General features: G+C 43.9%; 1 protein-coding gene across 2 annotated transcripts; it reads right to left on the bottom strand.

The window, feature by feature from the left end:
* Positions 1–1,190: 1,190 nt before the first annotated feature.
* On the bottom strand, positions 1,191–21,992 carry maea (macrophage erythroblast attacher, E3 ubiquitin ligase). Of its 2 annotated transcripts, none has more exons than XM_083651957.1 (9): positions 21,906–21,992; positions 17,140–17,322; positions 11,776–11,979; positions 10,336–10,458; positions 9,558–9,634; positions 9,073–9,181; positions 7,318–7,451; positions 2,834–3,029; positions 1,191–2,696 (listed from the first exon to the last, which is right to left on the bottom strand). In XM_083651957.1, the coding sequence occupies exons 1-9, from the start codon at positions 21,972–21,974 to the stop codon at positions 2,601–2,603; spliced, it is 1,191 nt and encodes a 396-aa protein (XP_083508083.1). In that variant the 5' UTR covers positions 21,975–21,992; the 3' UTR covers positions 1,191–2,600. The 2 variants fall into 2 exon arrangements, with proteins under 2 accessions (XP_083508083.1, XP_083508082.1); XM_083651956.1 differs by lacking the exon at positions 21,906–21,992 and adding an exon at positions 20,894–21,018.
* Between the last annotated feature and the right edge of the window lie 431 nt (positions 21,993–22,423).

The following is a 22,423-nucleotide window of genomic DNA, read 5'->3' on the forward strand; positions in this document are numbered from 1 at the left end:
AGAATATGTATTTTGTTAGATATGATTTTGTCCAGAAACCCATGAATATCTGTATTGTATGTAGAGAAATAACAACTGACACTATGAACAACATAGTAATTCTACATTCTCTAGAGCAGTGGTTCTCAACGTAGGGTCCGGGGCCCACCAGGGGTCCTTGAGGGGGTTACAGGGGTCCCCAGCAAATTGAATTCACTTCACCATTATTTAATTTACAAGAAGGGATCAACACTAGACACAATAAAATAAAATAAAGTTGCCATTTCTAAAGCAAGGTGCTAATTTTGCCTTGCTCATTTATTGCTGTGAAATCCACATTCTCCATTGGGAAAGTTAACAGTAATGTAAATCTGTGCCCTTCTCACACATGAATTTCACTCAGACTAGAACATGGCCTACACAGCATCATGCCACCCTGTGGAGGCTTCAGGTGAGAGACAAATCCACCCAGGAACATTTCCATGTGAACAGAATGAATGGTCAGGGTGTTTGTGTACCCTGATGTGGCCACACCCAGTGGAGCACACGCAACACTGAGCAACAGTGAACATGAACCACCCACAGAGCACAAAGGTGTTGGATACAAAGAAAGAACGAGTGGAATCAAATGTCACTGAAATCTTTATGAGGTATCTTGCTCATGAAGCGATCTATTCCACCAACACAAACATGCATGGTCAGTATTCAGAACAGTCGGGTCCTTACAGATACAGCTCCAATAGAGGCAACTTTTGGTTTATTAATGAACAGCAGATGGAAGAAACGGTAGACCAAAAGGTTGACGCTGAACTGCATTTCTTGATTGCTTTGTATCAGTGTTTTAGGGTTTTATATTCATGACTCGAGGGTTATTTGTGCATTAGTTGTCATTATTTTAATTGGAGTGCCAAGCTCAATTCCCACCTCCTGATTTGAGTGTATGTTGCTCTTTATCTCTTCACTGTGTCATAAAGGGTAAGTTGAGGCATGTATTAGCCGGCTAACCTTTTCCTTCCGGATTAGCGGGAAAAGGCAGGTAGAACAAACCCAGGCCAGTCCAGCTTTCTATCCTGCCTGGCATGCAGCAAGGAGGGAGCGAGGATTTCGAAGCAGTGGCTTACTTGCCTGCTTACTAAATAAACCCTGCAGAGGGTTGTTGACGCAAACAGATTTTAAAATAAGCAGCAGAGTACAAAATTGAGGAAAAAATGTCAGCACAATCCTTCTCTTTATTGTAATGTTCATTGTTGAAAAAATATGTATGAAATTAAAGACACAGACAGTCATCGGGTAATGTTGGATCGACTTCAATCACTCTGTCTAAACAGAATAAATATCCTGGGTTCATTACAATGAACCCACTATTTTCGGTTGGCTGAGGGAGAGAAATTAAAATGCCAAACCTCACACACAACCAAGGAAGACCACTTGTTCGTTAAAAAAAAACATCAGAGATGGTAATCTATTGTATTGCGTAAGCATCGTTATGGTAGTAAGTACACCATAAGTTATGGTAGTAAGTACACCATAAGTTGACATTACCAAGTTCACCAGCAAACCTAAACACTTTCTCCCCGAGAAGAGAACAACTTATGCCAAATTGTCAGTTGACTTCAGGATGCTGTAGGCTATACCATAGGTCACAAGATGCCAAGAAGACTTGTTCAAATCACAGAAGAACCCTCTTCAAAGGTTTATCATCGTCATCATTACTTGTCAACAAAACAAACCCCCTGAATCTGTACACGAGGATGATCAACTCTCATCTAGTATTTACATTTTAAAAAAGGAGCCTACGGTGGCCCACGAGCGGCTCCAGTTTCACAGTCAGAGGGGGAATGAAACGCACCAACACCCCTCCCCCCTCCCACAACAAAGCCACACAACTAAAACATGGCTACAGAACTAAGGATGTCCACTGCGTGCATCATAGGAAGATATACCAGTCAGCCATGTTTGTTCTGAACAAACACAAAGGGCCCAAGCTGTGATTTTAACTGTTCATTTAGTTAATGGAGTAATACTGACTTAATACAGTCCTGCCACACACTACTAAAGGAACAGAAGTAACTATCATTTAAAAGAAAAGGTCACCTCAAGTCACCTCGACAAATTTCTGTTTCTTGTAATAAAATCAAACATCTACGTTTTTCTCCCCACCCGTTCTTTTCTCTAGTCTCTGATCTTCAGAGTGACGACCTGAAAGGGGACAATAGTCTGTGTGCTTGAATGGATGGGACCAAACATCTTGCTTTCTACCCACATAAGACAGAGCCTGAAAGGAGAGGAGACCAGTTTGTGTGAGACAGAAAGGACAGGGGACACGGGGGTAGGATCAGCAGTTGGCTGGCTCTTTGAGAGGATTTCAGCTCAATCATGTACTGGGAGGGGGGAGGGGGGTTGTAGGGATGTGTCAGGCATGTGTGTGTGGGGGAGGGGGAGGTGTCGATTCACAGCTCCACAGGCGGCTTTATCACTAGACCGGGTCACAGGTGGCGAACGAGGGGCCATATCCAATCATGGCGATGCTCACATCACATGACCTGATGTACAGATCACATGATGTAGACCTTCTCAGCCTGAGACAGATCACATGATGTAGACCTTCTCAGCCTGACCGATCACATGATGTAGACCTTCTCAGCCTGAGAGAAGTTGAAGACTTCTTTGGTTCTGGGGCAGATCACTTTGTCATCTTGGCGGATGGAAAGAAGGGACTGAAAGAGAGAGCGAGAGAGAAAAAGATTGGGAATTGAGCCTTTGTGGCTACCACATTGAACACTTTTAAAGCGGTAACACTGGCAGAAAGAGCTCATATTCTTCTCTCTAGTTCATGTTGTGCTGTAAAACTCACATTGTAGCCATAGACGTATCCATTGGGCAGCATCATAGGGGAGTTGTTTTCATTCATGACCTCTCCAGAGATCTTACAGACCAGTCTGGAGTTGGCGCAGTGGGCCATGGGTAGCGGCTGGGCCAACTTGTTCAGGGACTTACTGCACACTGGGCAGTCTGGGTTCTTAGAAGTACCATCCTCCTTGTAGCACTGACTGTGGCACAAGGGTTAAGGAAAGTGACGGTGTCATTTTTCAATGTTAAAAGTGATTAAGGAACCCGGTTCTTTTCATTTCATGCAGCCAGCCTGTTTTCTATCCTCGACAGTGGGAGCACACACGTGGATCAAGAGGCAGCAGACTTTTAGCCACTGAAATACCTCTGGGCACAAAATTAATTTTCTGATACAAGTCTTCCTATCCAGCCGTCTTTGTTTTTGTTTTGTTTCAATATCTTATTTCCATTTTTTTTAGAACTACCGTATATGAACAAGACAAACAGGCTCAGACACAGGAAAAGAAAGTAAGAAAAATGCAGCATGAACATTCAACATTACCAACGTGGTGCTACCAGCCGTACAAGGGTTTATGTGCTTGTAGGAGATAACGTACAAGGGATCCCACGCAAGGGGGTCCATAAGATACCAGCTGGGCGAGCCATCGGTCAACCCTGTGTTTAACATAAACTTTGTAATAATATATTCTTTTTAAATGTGTTGCAAAGTGCACATCAGGGCTCTAGCTCATCCTGGGGACGATAAAAATAGGGTTGGGGAGGATATGAATGTATTTGGGGACGAATTTGGAACAAAAGTTGAAAAACAACTGCTAACGTTAAAATGAATAGCGATGAAAAATAAGCTGTTTTGTGTAGCACATACAGTACTTATTAAACCCCCTTGATAACATACACACACAGTGTTGCCAACTTGGCGACTTTATCAATAGACGTAACTTTTCAGAACCCCCTGGTGACTTTCAAAAGTGACTAGCAAAAAAGCGGGCAACTTTTTCTGACCATGGGAAACATTGTTAAGGTGTTGAACTGTAAAGTATTTGTCAATAAATTGGTATGACTGATGTTGGTTTTCTCTACTTGCTTGTCTAATCCAGAGGGGTCACAGTGCTTCCCACACACAGCATCTCCGCTGACAGCAGGGTCTGTAGGATAGGGTCCACATCATCATACATAAACACGCCTACATATATTATAGTATTATGGATATTAGGATGATGTTCTATTTATGTTAAAGGTCACTTTGGATGGTTTTAACTCATGATATTGTAGAAAAACAAAGATTTTAATTTTGGGACGCCCCACATAATTTTGGGACGGCATAGATTGTATGTCAGATTCAGGGAGGACGGTGGTGCACACAGAGGCGCACCTACCATTATACAGGTAATGCAGTTGCATTGGGGCCCGCAACAGTTTAGAGACTCCTCCTCTCTCTTTTTTTGCAGTCCATCAGTCATTCACCAAATAAATAATACAATCTTTAGTTGAAATTGGCTAAGTGGGTGATGTCTGTGGGCTCGGTGTGGTTCAGTCACGATTGTGCACGATTGTGATGTCATCAGTGATGATGATTCTTCTTCTGCAGTGTTTTATGGCAGCTGGCATCCTTTATGTTGCATTACCACCGCCTTCTGGATTTACCCATCCGCTGTTTGACTACATTCGGTCCCTGGTCCATAAGTGATGTCATCAGTAGCCAACTTTCACACACAAATCGCGAACAAATGAACAAATGAACGAATTCATTCAACAACCAAACATCGCCGATGTACGCCAGCCAACGACCGTCGGTCGTTAAGGATCAAACTGATAAAACACGAAAGTGTTGTCCACATGCAGCATGGTAACAAGGCTTTCAATATTCATCCGATCGACTTTATGGATCACAGATGCACCATCATGTAGCCTATTAGGTACAAGGCTAATTCTTATCTTTTGGTTCCAGTTTTTTGTAAAGCAAATTATTCCCATGAAGTAGCCTAATTAGCATCCGTTCTGAAAGACGACGCCTGCATATCAAACAGCTGCAGTCTGCATAACGTTCGTCGGGGGAATAGTATATAGGCTCTCATAGGATCTCATTTTCCGTGCATTTTCCGGCTTTCAAGGCCGGTGTGAAAGCGGCTAGTGACTTGGGCAATTGTGATGTCAGTGATGATGTCATCAGTGATGTCACTTGAGCAATTGTGATGTCATCAGTGATGTCACTTGAGCAATTGTTGTGATGTCATCAGTGATGTCACTTAACTTAACTTACTTAAAATTGGCTAAGTGGGCTCTGTGGTGGTGGTGTCTGTCTGTATCTGGCAGTGTCAGCCCTTGTTCACACAGGACGCTGAACGTAATGCTGCCTACACACTAGAGGATTTTCAAATCTTAACCGATTTTAAAAACATGAGAGACCACAGACATAAGGACAATTTCATCAGATTTTAACATTAAAATCGCCTGAACGCACACACTAGACGATTCGGCCAGACTGCGAGACCACACACCAGCCGTTTGAAGTACAGACTCAAAGCGATTCCAGCAACTAGACTGTAGGCTGTTTATATCCCACAAAACCGCAATTTTTCCCCACAGACAACAGCAGATGGCTCTCTAAACATGCACCGAGCGGCGGGTCCACTTCAAGCAGGCGGACACCCTCGCAAAATGAGCTAAAACAACGTCCTGTCTGAGAGCTCATATTACAGCATATCCGCTCGCTTGAAGCAAACAAACCGCTCCGCTCGGCACATGTTTGGAGAGCCATCCGCCGCTGTCCGTGTCCACCCTGTTTTAAGCTGCTGTGAGGATGCTGGGGAGAGAGGAGCTACATGGCTCTGCTGTTGCTCGTTTGTTGTGAGCGCTGCATTAACATCCGGGTATGACGCGTCGACGCGTCCCGGTCTGCTCGCTCTCATTGGCTATTGCGGGTTCCGTCGGGAGACAGCCATCGTAAATATCAAACATGTTTGATATGCCCGATTCGAGATCGGGCAGGCTCCGTCCGATTCAATCAATAATTTATTGACACCAGACACTTGACAATTATTTTGACAAAAAATCGGTTGAGACTAGCCTCGAATCGGGCCACGCCCCCCCGAGGGAAATCGGGCATTAAATCGGGCCTTTTATCCTCTAGTGTGTGGGAAGCATAAGCAGAACTGAAGCTTGAGTCAGGCACAAGCTGATCTGACGCCTAACCGTTCACACAAGAAGCCTTCTTTTCCTCTCAGCGCCTCCTCGGCGCGCCTTGAACCCGCCCACAACTCCCATTGACTTCATGCCTGGCAACTTCAAGCTTCACGCGTCACGCCTGGAAAATGACTGAATCCTGAACGATCGCTCCAGCGCGGCTTCAACGTGGGGCTGGTGTGAACGGTCTCACTTGTCAACAAGGATGCCGAAATGAAACTATGTGGCTTCAGCGTGGCTTCGGCGTATAGTCTATCTGTCAGTGACCTTGACTGTTTCAATCTTAGGGCTCCCTGCGCTCTCCTATCACACTGCTTCCGAACATACAGGACAGGCATTGTCTGGACTTCCCTAAACAGTGATCCCAGCTGTGCTCAGCCTCAGACTTCTCCTGAGTACATTGACCCTTAATAACCCTATCCTGTCTGTCAGTGAAATCTATTCTAAGAGGATATAAAATGTACAGAAAGCGTGCCGTCACCGAATATCTTTTCATCTGTTATGGTGCTCCGACACTGTGACCATCTTGCATTGGGGCCCAGCGCTGACTCGTTACTCCCCTGGGTGCACATAACGTTATTACAGTATAATGCAAGTTTTAGAAATTAAACATACCGGTAGTATGAACAGTGGCATAGTGTTTTGTTGCAGTTGACAATACTGCATGGTAGTAGTTTTCATATTTCTTCGTTATTTTTTCTTGGCTTAGACCTAAAATCACAGTTCTAATACGTGACTTTCCTCCCTTCTTTTGTTTTGACATTAGATGTTTTAATAGCACATTGTTTTTTATACTCCCTCCTGCACAAACTTTCTTTTTTATAATCTCTTCACTGTTTCAACGGCTTGCATTAGAAACCTTGTGAACGATGAACACGGATTAATCCAAAGCTTTGAAACAAGCTGAGCTAACGTTAGCAACAGCGCGGCTTGCAGCCCTCGAGCACCGTCAAATTCCGTTTGGGGAAACAGTGATTTTAACGTGAAGTTGCTTTATTCAGCATTTTGACTTGTAATTAGAGAGTCTGTTTGTTTTGGGAGAGGAGGAGACGTCTGCGGGTATCGGCTCCCGGTAAAAACCTTGTCAACAATGAACACTGAGGGAATCCTAATCTCATAAAACGGCTCGCATAATTCCACGCAACTGCATGACGTAATGACGCCCTGTCTTCTGTTATTGTTTTGAGTGTGAGACCCCTAGCAGCAGAAAACGACATATTGTACGTTTAAGTGAGGAGATGTAAAATCATAAAATGATTCAGGTGAAAGAAAGTGGCCGTGTGTAAACAGAGTGAGGCAGGATACGGCGTCTTGATGGCGGAGAGGCCAGCCTGCAGGGTGATGGTGAAGACAGAGTTGTTTCCCAGCTGGTGCAGTCTGTAGTTGTCATAACGGAACTGCTGAATCAGCATCTTCCAGCGTGCTGGGTCCAACAGGTCCTGAGGAACAGAGAGAGATCAAGGGAGACTGACTGTTGTGCCTAAAGCAGAGTAAAGACGAAGGAAATATGTGGCTTAAACAGCAGTGTGAAAGGTTCCACCTCAGAAAGTTGACCCTGTAAAAGGACTGCAGTCAAGAGCAGGAATGTGCATTCCTTTTGGTGTGTGCAAACATTGACAAAGCCTAAAGCAGATATATGGGCAAAAAACAATCACCTACATCACTTTCTGCTGTCTAAGGTAATATTTGCATACATTTAGCAATCACGGTGGCAGTGAGGGCAGAGATTCTTAAAATCGGCTTCTGCCACACTTTCAAACAGCTGGTACAAATGTTGTCATACTAGTTTAGTTTGGTCTGTCTTCCTCTATTGTAGAAACAGCTCGATGCTTTTTGAAGTGATTCTGCACGCGTGTCATGTTGCCATGGCTACGGCAACTCTGTTCCACCTATCTTACATAAGACTTTACTTGAAGTTTTCCCCACACTGGGCTTTTGAGTGGCTTTAATAATGGCATACTGTAAAATGCTACTGACAGCAGCAAGGAGAGGAAGGGTAGATGGGAGTGCAGGGTGTTTTCTTGACAACAGAAGCCCTCTAGTGGCTGGTATATGACTATGGCACTTACTCAGAATAAGCTCAAATTCCACTCTGTTAAAAGTATTTTAACGTTGCATTTCAGTATAAAAAAGAAATACAAAAGTCGACCCGATTGCATGAATATATATATATATATATATATATATATATATATATATATATATATATATACATATATACATATATACATACATACAGGTACATACATATATATGTGTGTATATATATATATATATGTATATATATATATATTCATGCAATCGGTGTCGACTTTTGTATTTCTTTTTTATACTGAAATGCAATGTTAAAATACTTTTATATATATATATATACATATATATATATATTAGGGGTGTCAAAATTAATCGTATAATCGATGCGGACGTGTGAATCTAATCGAATCGTTGACAGATGAATCGTTTATGTTTAAATTTCTGTTGACATTCCGATTTTAAAGCACTTTCTAAGTAAAAAAGGGACTTGATATTTATCTGACTACTACTAATTGATGAAAAAGTAGCCATGTGCAGTAATAATACAGAAAATTGAGGATTTGATACTTGGAGCTGCAACACTTTGAGCTGTATCGAGATGCATCGTGGAATCGAATCGAAATCGTTGACAGATGAATCGTAATCGAATCGAATCGTGAGGCCAGTGAAGATTCACAGCCCTAATATATATACAGGTATATATACAGTATATTTTTAATGACCCATCCACAGTCTGGAGCGCTATGTTGTCCACCATGTTGAACACAGAATGTAAATGCATCTACTGATGGCATGTGAAGGTGTCGGCCCATAGAGAAGTATATCTGCGTACACTGCTCTGTCCCAGGTGTGACTGGTGGTGACCTGAGTCATTCCCATGTATGAGGCTTGGTGTGAATAGTCCCACACAGTACACACAGACCCAGATCCCAGATGAGCATTCTGTAATAGCCCTGGGTCGTGTGTGTCAAAGAGAAATCAGTAATTATCACAAAATTGCACACACACAAGAGCGGGGGGGGTTACCTTATAAGGTGAGATGTGTGTGTCTGAGGGGAAGGCCAGCATGCCCATCACTTGCCGAACCTCATCCAACTGTCCACCCTCTGCCTGGCTGAAGTGCTTCCTTGCATGTCTGACACACGCACACGGACACACGCGCACGCACACGCGCGCACACACACACACACACACACACACACACACACACACACACACACACACACACACACACACACACACACGCACACACACACACACACACACACAAACACTTTTCAGGTCATCATAATAAATGCCCAAAGCGCATGTCTGCAGCTCCCACAGCAACAGATGAAGTATGAACCAGCCCTTGAAGGTGAGCCATTTACATGATATCCTTATTGAGGTCATAAATAATAAATAAATAATAATTCAGTCACCTGTGTGTGTGTGTGTGTGTGTGTGTGTGTGTGTGTGTGTGTGTGTGTGTGTGTGTGTGTGTGTGTGTGTGTGTGTTCTATGCCCCCTACCTGACAGCGTCCATGCGTTTGTTTTGTCTGATGAGCTCAATAAACTCCTGGATTCTCAGACTGAACTCAAGACAACTCTGCAAAGAAAACAAGACAAAAGTTAGTTGATGCACCATTGAAGTGCTGCAAAAATCCTCATATCGTATATAGGTTTCCTTGATTCCTCAAAAGCTGAGTGTCTGCAGATTTGAGGCATCTGCTGAACCCAGGCCCTGTTCGAACCTGGTATTACTAAGTACAGGTGTGAATGCACCTAAGACGCAGATCCGATCGCTCAGACCACATTCGGAGGTGGTTTGGGCCGCATGTGGCCATATTTTTATGTGTGTGTACGCAATGTGTCCTGGGCCACATTGAAGGACCGCCTACTCATCTGACGTCCTCTGCGCAAGTGGAAGTACGTACTCATTTACGCACCAATGGCATCATATAAACAAGATGAAGCCGGAAAGCTGGAAATACAGCTGTATTCTTTTGATCTCACGCGCAAATGTCTTTGCAAAATTCTTCTTTTTATTTCCGGCAGACTAGCCACAGTTCAGTGCGTCGCTGCCTCAAGCCGGTAAAAAAACAACTTTGCATTAAGGTCTTTGCAAACGGAAATGATGTAGGTGTTTATTTGCATATAGAACGGGAAAGTGAGAGCCGATCACGTGTGGTCACTTGAGACGCATGGAGACGCATTCTAATGCCAGGTGTGAACTGACACACTTAGCTGTCCACTTGTGATCAGATCACCCAAGACGCATGTTAATGCCACGCCTGGACAGGGCCCTACCTTCATCTTGCGGAGGCGGGACTTGTTGTCATGGCACCAGGCGAGGCAAGTGGCCGTCTCCTGCCTCTCCAGAGACTCCTCCACTTCCTTGGCGGTCAGGAACATCTCAATGTTCACCAGATCCTAACATAAACACAGGAGAGAGAACGTGCTCATGGAGTGTTAGGGCCATATTTAACCCATAAAGCTTCACAGATATACCTCATAGTCATTTGATTGATTGATTGATTTATTTGAGGAAGTTGACAATTTTATTTGAGGGGAAACTGAGGAGCAATGTCTCAAATGTCATGCAAGTGGAACTGTGAACCCACAAAACAAAATCTGGTACAAATTGCAGTTCTCCCATGGTGCTTGAATTAAAGCAGGGAGGCGAACAAAAGGTCAAATTCAGCAACACTTGTGGCCCATTTCCACCGCTGGTATCAGCGCGGCCCCGCCCAGCTCGTCTCGCTTTTTTGTCTCATTCCACCGATCAAAAACCTGGACAGCCGGGTTGAGTCGGGGTTGAGTTGGGGTTGAGTCGGGGTTGAGTCATGCTAGTTTTGGTCCCTGCTTTGTTGAGGTTCCAGCGCTGTGAACCCGGTACCATACAGTGACGTGAAAACACTGCAGACGCCTGATTGGTCAGGCAGAATCGTGTTTACTGTATCTACTGACAATGCTGGATACCAGTTTAGTGGGGCTTACCTTCTCTTTTGTTATTTCCATTCCATCAGTCTTTTGTGTTGCTGCCTTCAGCTCTGGTGAAATAAAATCGATCTCCTTGCTCAGCTTTAACATGATGGCGGTTTTCAATTGTTTTGAGAGAGAAAAAGTCAGCTCCTCGGAAAGCCCTTTGTAGTTGTGTGCTGCGTCGGCTCCGCTAGGCTGGAGGCGGGGGTTTAGTGAAGCCGCGCTCTTGCCTGGTGAGTTGCCGCCGGCGTAGAGGCTTCCCTTCTCCCTGTAGTGCAACTCCCGTCCCCCGCGCAGCGAATGCATGTGCGTTTGAGTAACAACAAAGTGATATCCATTCTCCTGCCCATGTACACTGTAGGTCATTTAGAGGCACCAGTATTTCATAACCAGTTTAAAAGTTCTGTGTATGGATTTAATTTTAACGTTATACGTTATAGCCTACTATGCGCTATGGGCGGAGGGCAGATATGCGGTCGCTATGACGACCAGGTGTGGGCAGAGGCGAGTAAACTTGCTATGGAAACAGAGTCTATATCAAGTAGAGACGAGTAAGACCAGATTAAGTAGAGCTGTACTGCACTGTTATATGTGGTGGAAATGAGCCATTGGTGAACTGTGTAGCTACATAGCTACATAGATACGAACAAAAAAAGTCATCGCTTTTACCGGGAATTCTTGGTGTCAAAGCGGTTCGACTCAAAAACCTGAACCTGACTGATTTAAAGACAACTCTTCAAAGATCCCACACGCGCACACACCTACCTCTATACCACTCTGCCTGGCCAGTTTAACAGCTGTGTTGTAGTAGCCGCAGCGCAGCAGATGCTCCACCATCATGCGGTCCATGCGTTTCTTCTTCCACAGGTTGACTGAAGCCGGCTGGTCGCTGCTGTGCTCCTTCAAGTGTTCGATGCGACGCTTACACAGCTTGGCGCTCTCATCTTCTGCTTGGATGGACTCAGCAGCCTACAGGGGACGCGCACACGCACGCACGCGCACGCACACACACACACACACACACACACACACACACACACACACACACACACACACACACACAGGTTAGTGCATTCAAAATAAAAAGCTGACCATGCAACATGTGAAGGAGCAACAGGAATGCAAGTTGAAGTTGCAATGGCTGTTCAAAGGAGTGATGTAATTTATTTGTTAGGATTATATTTTTTTTTTCTGCTAAATGTATTCTATGGATGAGTTTCTGTTTCAAAATGCACAAATATGTAATAAAATGAATCCACTAATTAAGGGATTTTCAAAGCCTGAGACTGTGGGCCTCCCCTCACTCAGACAAAGCACCGCCCCCACCCCCATCACCATTATTTGATCCCATTGCCACTCAAACAAACAAATTGAGCCCAGATAGTTTGACATTGCTGTTGACATAGTTCAGACTACACCAAATATAGAAAGTGTCTGTCTGAAGGCATTTATTTGTCTCACAGTAAACGTCCCCAAAAGTACTGTATCTCTGAACTATCTCTTTAACCAAATCACACACATTTAGGCTATTTTATGTGATCTCCTTTGATAACTAATAATTTTTCACTTTCGTTCACTGAGCCTCCCCTGAAACTGTTTGGAGCCCCCCTGCGGAGGCCCACCTCCCACTATTTGAAAACCTCTGGTCTAATGCGTTTGAAAAAGAACATCTTGTAAGGACAAAGGGCAAAGAGGGGGCAGTCTGCAGACCGTTCAGGCTGGACATGTCACAGAGTAGCTGCTGAAAAACACTGAGGGGAAAAAACTGTTTTGGAACTTCAATCCCTCTTGTTAGAAAGACAAGAACCAGCCAGGCAGCATTCCACCACCGGCAAACACAATCCACCAAGGCCACGGCAATATAGCAGGACACCACAGCCACAGTGAGGCGCTATTTTCACTAGTTGTGTGAATAGTGTCGCTGGCTCTAGCTGAAAAGAGATTGTTTCTAGAAAAGGCATTTTCTGTGGCTCAGTACCACTGGACAGGGTTCCCACTGCCCCTTGAAATCCTCAAAGGTCTGTGAATTTGGGAAGAAAAATCAAGGGTAGTATGTCTCCACATGTTTCTGCTGTGCTGTGTTAGCCTTCAAGAGACCACATAGCCTTGACGCGAGACCCTCAGACTCAGCCTTCATTCCTCATTCTGAGTCTCGACGTTGCTGCCCGCTAGGGAGCTGCAGGCTACACTAAAATGGTTGTATGCTACATAACATGTTAGCAATCACAATAAAACAGTACCTACCTCTCGCACAAGGTTGTTATCTGAAGTTTCACATAATCAGTATTCCCAAATATTGCGTCGTTTCTAAGCAGCTTTTGGTTCTATCAAAGCCTTTATTTTTTTGCATTGAGTGATACACGTTACTAAAACACTCATTATATCATATTATATCAGGAGTGTTGTTTATTTTGTGTTCACAATAGTGATCTCAATGATTATTTGGTTAGGTCAGAGCTATGGAATATTAAATCATCCATCTTTGCTCACTACACCTGCCTTTCTTACCCAAGGTGTGCATAAACTATAGGTTAAGAACTTATTTTTTTAAATACAAAAATGTGAAATTATTATCGGTTATCGTATCAGTTATCAGACAGGAGAAGCAGATATTTATCGGTTATCGTATTGGGTGGAAAAAACAACAACCCCAAAGTATATACCGGTAAATGCCCCTATCTGAAGAACATAAGGGGGGAATTCCCCCCTATTTTGCAAAATGAATTTCAGGCCCTGTGTTATGTAGCGTACGGCCATTTTAGGGGAGCCTGCAGCTCCCTAGGAGGCAGCAAATCAATGTTGAGGCTCGGAATTAAGAATGAAGGCTGAGTCTCCTGTCGAGACTAGAGAGCACATACTGTAGTCTGCCTGCTCTGCCATCACACAACATGTCTCCTGTAGAGACTAGAGACTAGAGAGCACATACTGTAGTCTGCCTGCTCTGCCATCACACAACATGTCTCCTGTAGAGACTAGAGACTAGAGAGCACATACTGTAGTCTGCCTGCTCTGCCATCACACAACATGTCTCCTGTAGAGACTAGAGACTAGAGAGCACATACTGTAGTCTGCCTGTTCTGCCATCACACAAGATGTCTCCTGTAGAGACTAGAGACTAGAGAGCACATACTGTAGTCTGCCTGCTCTGCCATCACACAACATGTCTCCTGTAGAGACTAGAGACTAGAGAGCACATATTGTAGTCTGCCTGCTCTGCCATCACACAACATGTCTCCTGTAGAGACTAGAGACTAGAGAGCACATATTGTAGTCTGCCTGCTCTGCCATCACACAACATGTCTCCTGTAGAGACTAGAGACTAGAGAGCACATATTGTAGTCTGCCTGCTCTGCCATCACACAACATGTCTCCTGTAGAGACTAGAGAGCACATACTGTAGTCTGCCTGCTCTGCCATCACACAACATGTCTCCTGTAGAGACTAGAGACTAGAGAGCACATACTGTAGTCTGCCTGCTCTGTCATCACACAACATGTCTCCTGTAGAGACTAGAGATCACATATTGTAGTCTGCCTGCTCTGTCATCACACAACATGTCTCCTGTAGAGACTAGAGAGCACATACTGTAGTCTGGCTGCTCTGCCATCACACAACATGTCTCCTGTAGAGACTAGAGAGCACATACTGTAGTCTGCCTGCTCTGCCATCACACAACATGTCTCCTGTAGAGACTAGAGACTAGAGAGCACATACTGTAGTCTGCCTGCTCTGCCATCACACAACATGTCTCCTGTAGAGACTAGAGACTAGAGAGCACATACTGTAGTCTGCCTGCTCTGCCATCACACAACATGTCTCCTGTAGAGACTAGAGACTAGAGAGCACATACTGTAGTCTGCCTGCTCTGCCATCACACAACATGTCTCCTGTCGAGACTAGAGACTAGAGAGCACATACTGTAGTCTGCCTGCTCTGCCATCACACAACATGTCTCCTGTCGAGACTAGAGACTAGAGAGCACATACTGTAGTCTGCCTGCTCTGCCATCACACAACATGTCTCCTGTAGAGACTAGAGACTAGAGAGCACATACTGTAGTCTGCCTGCTCTGCCATCACACAACATGTCTCCTGTAGAGACTAGAGAGCACATACTGTAGTCTGCCTGCTCTGCCATCACACAACACATCTCCTGTAGAGACTAGAGACTAGAGAGCACATACTGTAGTCTGCCTGCTCTGCCATCACACAACATGTCTCCTGTAGAGACTAGAGACTAGAGAGCACATACTGTAGTCTGCCTGCTCTGCCATCACACAACATGTCTCCTGTAGAGACTAGAGACTAGAGAGCACATACTGTAGTCTGCCTGCTCTGCCATCACACAACACATCTCCTGTAGAGACTAGAGAGCACATACTGTAGTCTGCCTGCTCTGCCATCACACAACACATCTCCTGTAGAGACTAGAGACTAGAGAGCACATACTGTAGTCTGCCTGCTCTGCCATCACACAACACGTCTCCTGTAGAGACTAGAGACTAGAGAGCACATACTGTAGTCTGCCTGCTCTGCCATCACACAACACAGCACAGTTGAGAAGTGTTCACACATTCAAGCCTCTCTTTATAATTGTCTGTGAGCTTCTGCTAGTTCTCATCATAAAAATTTGTATTGGTTTAACAGTAATTCACCTTGATCCATGTCTCAAAAACTATGCCATGTTGGGTCCTTGAATTTGGGGAAAAGGTCCTCGAAGGTCCTTGAATTTGATGTTGAGGAAGGTGTGGGAACCCTGACTGGATGACCCCCCCCCCCCCCACTACTGTAGATAGAGTGTATGTGATTGTAGGATTTTCCCACAATACTGAACACCCAAGTGGTCGCCCAATATGATTTTGGTAAATGACAGAATGTATTGTTGTATGTATGATCCCCCTCCCCTCCAGAGCTCTGTGACATAGCTGAGCTGAGCGAGTGGGAGGATGTGGGGGAGCCAGCCAGCCAGATTATTATTATATAGATCAGTGATCCTCACTATTTCTTCGATGAGAGCCGCACTGGCAGGACAAAGTCAATAGGAGAGCCACTTTTACCACAAAACACCAAAAGCCACCCCAACCAAGCACATCTGCCTAGCATTTTTTTATGTTTTATTGTTTTCCACACACACACACACACACACACATATGCTTTCAGGCCTGGAGGGATTTCGAAATGTACCCGACCGCAACGGTGGGGGCCGTCGCTGGCGACGCTAAAGTTTTAGCTAACCTGTTCGCATCTATGTTCGCAATGGCATCCCAAGTATCATCATACTATTATGGGATGCGATGCGAACAGTTGTATTATGGGATGTGCGTTTCCCAGGCAACGACACACGTTGACACGTTTTGGAACAGCACTGCACGCTGGCACAATACTACTAAAAGCAAAAAAATGCTTATTGTTTTGAATGATTTGGCACCTTCTATTACTGTCAACACCAGTATTGTTGTATTGTAATAATATGCCATAAAGGTTTATTGAAATTTTGGGGAGAGCAGGGGGGGATCAATTATTTTTTTTTTTTTTTGTGCAATTTCTTAGAGCCGCCAACTAAAGCTTCGAGAGACGCCAGCGTCTCGCGAGCCGCGCAATGAGGAACTAGGATATAGATAGTAGATGTGAATGACCAAGCGAGCAAACATCGTGCAGTTTCGGTTTTTCCAAATGAAGCTCAAACCTGCTCCATGTGTCAGCCGAGCCGACAGGCGACGTGTTGCTTGATTGAAACGCCGGCTTTGCTCTATTTCAAAGCTTTGCGCAGCATACAACCTTCAAAACAGAGCCTTTTTGGACACGAGGGTCGTCCTGCTTCCCAGTACTATTGGACATCGCTAGGTGCCTTTGATTTCACATTTATACTCAGCGTTTCTGAGAACGATTCACGTGCAGACGGCAGACTGGAACTGCAAATGTCATCACCAAATCCAAGCAGTGTTAAGTCAGTCAGTATAAAACAGAAACTAATGGCAATTAAATAAAGTAATAACCTTAATGATGCACTCACTATACTGTATGATCAACCCCACATGGGGAATAGTGAGTGAGTGAGTGAGTGAATGAGTGAACCATTCCAAACGGGGCTACAGTGTGTGGAAATGTGGGTGAATGCGTCTCCACAGACCTTCCTCTTGAGGGCGCTGAGTTTCTCCACCACGCCGTCCAGCAGTGACACCACCGAGTCGACCACGGGGAAGCTGCTCAGCGTCTTCTCCAGCTCGGCCACCACCATGGTCACGTGACTCGTCTCCCGGTCGATGTTCTTCTGGGCCGCCCTGAAACGCTTGTTCAGAGTCTCGTAGGGAACCTGAGGAGACAGACAGAGGCACGCTGCGTTAGCCTCGCCGTGTTAGCCTCACCGTGTTAGCCTCGCTGTGCCAGCCGTTCAGGTTTAAGCACGAGCAAAACAAAAAAAACGAACACATGCAGCTTGGTACACTTGTTCACAGCCTGCTAGGGGAACTAGCACCACAGACGGACATGGAAATGATCTCTGGTCTATTGACCATTGAGGTTGCGCCATAGCAAAAGGGGAAGTTTCTATCTATGAACTTCTTGTCTTGTAGGGAAATATACAACACATGTGAGCAACACAGAGAGAAACACACCAGCTAGAACAGGAAATCAAGAGTGATTAATTGTCAATCAGGATAACAAAAACAAATTCCCTATCAAACACAATAAAGAATAAGACTGGATTTTCTTTGATCAAACCCCCCCCCCCCCCCCACCCCAACATGTGACCGAAATGAGATACCAATCATCAGCAGTATGCTGCTCTATAATCCCCTGTGTACTGCCTTTTATCAGCCCGTTTCATTATACCATCCCCACTGCTTCTGATATGACTCTACTAATTACCAGACTCATTTCTTGAAATTCTGCAGCAAGTGGAACCCGAGGACTACTCAACAGGAACAAATGAAGGCAGGAAGCAGAAGACTGGGGCTTACAGTCAGTCATGTTTCTCCTGCTACTGGAGCATTAGATGATTTAATCACGGTTACATTTCATTTCACCATGTGCTACGTTAATAAGCATGTACTGCAGCTCTCATTTGTGATGTACAAAATGGAATATTCATCCTTATTTCAACAAGATACAGTTCATCTTAAAAGATTGAACAAATTGCTGTTTAAGTTTCACACAATTATTCCCTGCAATACCAACCACCTCTTATTCAGATACAAACAAAGCTTCTGTTCTGAGTAATTAAAAAATGTCATTGTGAGTCGAACAATCGGGATTTCAAACATGGAGGGTTATTTGTCTTTTACAGACTTTCACAGCGCAGAGTTTCCGATCAAAACGATGTTTTGGAAAGACATGTTCCTCCAGCGAGATGAGCTTACAGACACACACGGACACAAAAACACAACAATCTAAACAAAGAGTGAGCACTCGGTTTGTACATTTAGCCTGCGACACGTAGCAAACAAGTCATCACAAAACTCAGTACAAAAATGATCAATTAGCTATCATCAGATACGCAACTTCTGAAATGGTCAAATCTCTGACAATCAATCTCATCCGTGTCAGAGAGAGGCCAAATAACACCAACAGCAGACTTCCTTCCCACAGGTTAAGTAAGGCTTCGTGACCACAGAGACTTGTAAAACTGTTTTGATATCTGTATTCAACAAGATCTAAGGATCATCATCGGTCATCTCCCAGTTGTCTCAAACCAAACACGGCTGTACTTTTCTCCTTTGTTTGGACAACAGTGCTCACAAGACGATTTCGACAGATGCCTGTACACACACAGTGTACACTAGATGCTGATGTGACCTTTTGTACAGTGGTTTCCTCTGTGAAATACTGCGTACCTACAGTGCATCAGGAGAGCTTTGATCCAGCGAGAGGATGTTTTTCTCTTTTAAGTTAGAGCCAAGTAACTATCAGAGATGAGAGGGGAAATTATGCAAGTGTGTCAGGCAACACATTGACTTCCACGATAGAACGAGGAATCTTCTTGCTTGGCTAGAATTTGGGAAAGCCAGCTCTGTTGTTGAATACAGGGCCAGAACGTGCTCTCTGAACAGCTGTGATTGCATTAGTGAACCTTTACTACAGTGTCCTGTTGCTAGAAACAAGAGAGAAGAGCTTATTCTTCCCCAGAAGAAGCGTATGTCGGTACAGTATTAAAATTCAAGACATTATTTATTTTCCAGGTCCACAAAACCAGGCCCCGGCATTTTGTCTCTTGATAGCAACATCAAGATCTGGGCTTGACATTACCACTTACCTGCTGGCCAAACAGTGTTTTCTCCGTGCTCTGGGCAAATAAATATAGATTTTTTTTTAGTGGCCCACTTGGCCAGTGACCAAAAAAGTATAATTTGTAGGGTGTGAAACTGAAAAGATGGCCTCGCTCACAGGCCAGAATGCTGGCTGTGGTTAGGGCATGATGTGGCAAAAAAGCCCAGTGTTTTATGAAGAGAATTTCCTGTAAAATGCAGAAAAGTGAATAGAATAAGGGTTGAGACAACTAACATTACATCATTCGCATTACATTACGTCTACCAACAGTTTGTTGATCATTTATAACACGTTTAATGTAAGAAAGTTGGCTCACACATCAGCTCAGCTATAATATAGGCTATTTATTGATAATGTGCATTTTGAGAGACAAATTATTCCCTTTAATTCTGAAACATGACTTATCAATTATGCATGATATTGCCATGTGTAATATAAACCCGATTTAGCGATATGCCACTTTTCAGTGTATCATTATAATGGAAAACATGTAAACATCTATTATGCATATTTGATAGGCTAAGAGTGTGTTGCTGCTAGCAGTCTTTATTCATGATGGATTTATTTTGCAGGGAGCCAGCTCTGTTTATGGGACAGAAGGTGAACAGATGTATAGGGTTTGACCCGCACCACAATAACGCTCATAACTCAATAATAATAACAATAATAGTAATAAAAATAAGAATAATAAATAATAGGAATAAGTAACTGTAACAGTGTTTCCCCTACAATTGTACCTTTATGGCATAGTAAAATACAACAAAACGTATATTTGTGTTGACAGTAATATAAAGAGCACTCAATAACGCCAAATATATGGCCAATATGAAAGCAAATGTAAATTGCAGACCGGACCACCTGCTGCATCATCTGACGGAAGCTGACCGCGCCAATATGCCATCCCGCATCACATCGGTTTAGGTTTTGTTTTCGGTGGGTACCACCAGGCCTGAAAAAAATTCTAGGGGAAACACTCAATAATAATAATATAATAAATACCACATTATCTCAAAGTGCCAGCATCAAAATATACTACTGATAGTTTCAGTGTTTGTGGCGGTTTAAAAAAACAATTGCCATATTGACCGGATGTGGACCACCGAAGATAGTCTTCAGGATCGTTCATGTTGGGAATTAGTTTGTGTTAAATTAAGAAAGACTTACATTTTGTGCTAGAGTTGATCTTAAGAATCCTTGTGCCTTCAGTAAATCCAGCAGTAGAAGGCCATAACATACATATTTTGAGGCATGCAGTTGGACAGCTTCACCAGTATGTGTCATAAAAATGCAATTGTGTTTTTATTCCTTATTATATTAAAAAAATATGATCATCAATTATTTCCCACCCAGTTGTGGAGCCTCATTCATACTGATATCAATTTTGCCAATCACTATTGCTTCAAAATGGTGCCCATCATGAGCCATCATCTTTACTGCAGCACCCAAGCACAGGCACACACACATGCTAAACCCATAGCCAGCTATCAAATGGCCTTCTGAACATAGAAAAGCGTTGCATCACCACAAACACTGAAATAAACGTTATTCACGTGTCATGACGACATTACACCATTAATAACCACACAAAGCCCACATTACAGTATATTTGCTACTCACACCTTGCTTATATCACGACGCTTCTTATGACGGTGGGCCACGGCAAACAACACGTAAAATCGACTCGTCTTTAACAATGGTGTCGCAGTATGTGGAATGGAGGTAGAGTGCGGGTGTGCGGTGGATTCTCTCGCTGGCCATTTTGAAGTGCAGGGAGGCAGGCAGGAGCAATGTGATGACACTGCGCTAACTCCCCTGTCTGACAGCATACAACACGTATATCCCCCAGCCGTGGCTCACGGATTTCAACCGATCAACATAACAATGCAAACGATATAGCGTTAGCTAAATGACTGGCAAGCCTGACGTTACATATTTGGTAGGCTATTGATTATCTGTGACAAATACGGTGGCTATAGCCATAGCCTATGTTGGAGCTAGCAGGCCAAACACGTCTGCATGTCATTTCTTTGACGTCGTGCCTGCTTGGGCACGGGATGATCAACCATGTCGCGGCATTATCAATGTTGATGTTTGTTTGACAACGTTAACGTTAGCTCTCTCTTTTTTTTAGAGACTGTTGAGTGTCCAGGGCTGCCTGTTGGCGTTCAGTGTGTTCCAACAATATGGAGGAAAAAAACAAATCAAGTTGTCATTTAACGTTAGCTAACGGTAACGTTAATTTACGTCTAATGCAAAACAGCTGACGTTACCTTGGCTTTAACAGGCTTGTGAACGCTAACGTTAGCTCTGTTACTCTCGACTACGGTTAGCATAACGTTAGCTGTCAGGTAGCCAGCTAACTAACGTTAGCCAACAGCTAATCTCTGTGAGCCAACTGATCGTTTTCTAATGCAAGGTATAGTTATGTTATTCTGACGTTAGCAACGTTCTCGAGTGCCTGCTATCTGTCAAAGCTAGTTCGGCTAACGTTAGCCTCCCTGTCAAGTTGCTGGACTCGCTATCTTTATCAACTAAAAATCACGATTTTCCAGATTATATCAAACGTATTGTGTGGTTTGATAACAATAGAATAATTCGAATTTCACCATCTGTCAGTTGCTATATGTGTACCTTCAGAGTGGGATATTCTTGGACTTTGAGAGCCATGGAGAGTTGAGAAGCTGTCTCCTGCACCGCCATCTTGGTTTTGTGGTTTTCTTGTGGTTTGTTTTTTTCTGTCACTGTGGAATGGCTTTGTTGCTCACTACCGCCACCTGGCGAGATGGTGTCAGCATTGACGGTTTAAAAGGTCAAGAGGAGTGGACGGCCGCAGAGCGAGCCGTGTGACCGGTGCGATCTTTGAGAAACTATTGGAAATCGAAAGTGGACAAGTGCACCCAGTCAGAGGCTTGAGCAGGACGCATCAAAGTGAAAGTATTCGTTGGTTCGAGCGAGGTAAGGTGAAGGCGCAGCCGCTTTCTTTACAGTCAACTTAATGCAATGTTGTAGAGAAGTAAAGGTTAACTTACACCGTTCTAAACGTTAACAGAGGCAGCTAGAGCTTGTGCAAAATTAGTCCTTTTCAATGTTTTCAAATATACAAAACGAAAGAACACAAATGTCGCCATGGAATGATCCTGAAATTAAAT

Source organism: Poromitra crassiceps (genome assembly GCF_964638095.1).
Source record: "Poromitra crassiceps genome assembly, chromosome: 15".
Classification (NCBI taxonomy): domain Eukaryota; kingdom Metazoa; phylum Chordata; class Actinopteri; order Beryciformes; family Melamphaidae; genus Poromitra; species Poromitra crassiceps.

Coding starts and splice junctions, on each gene's coding strand:
- maea (XM_083651957.1), bottom strand. CDS start 21,974: ATGGCGGTGCAGGAGACAGCTTCTCAACTCTCCATGGCTCTCAAAGTC. Junction 17,323..21,905: donor AAGAATATCCCACTCTGAAG/GTACACATATAG, acceptor CTGTCTCCTCAG/GTTCCCTACGAGACTCTGAA. Junction 9,182..9,557: donor AAACGCATGGACGCTGTCAG/GTAGGGGGCATA, acceptor TGCGTGTGTCAG/ACATGCAAGGAAGCACTTCA.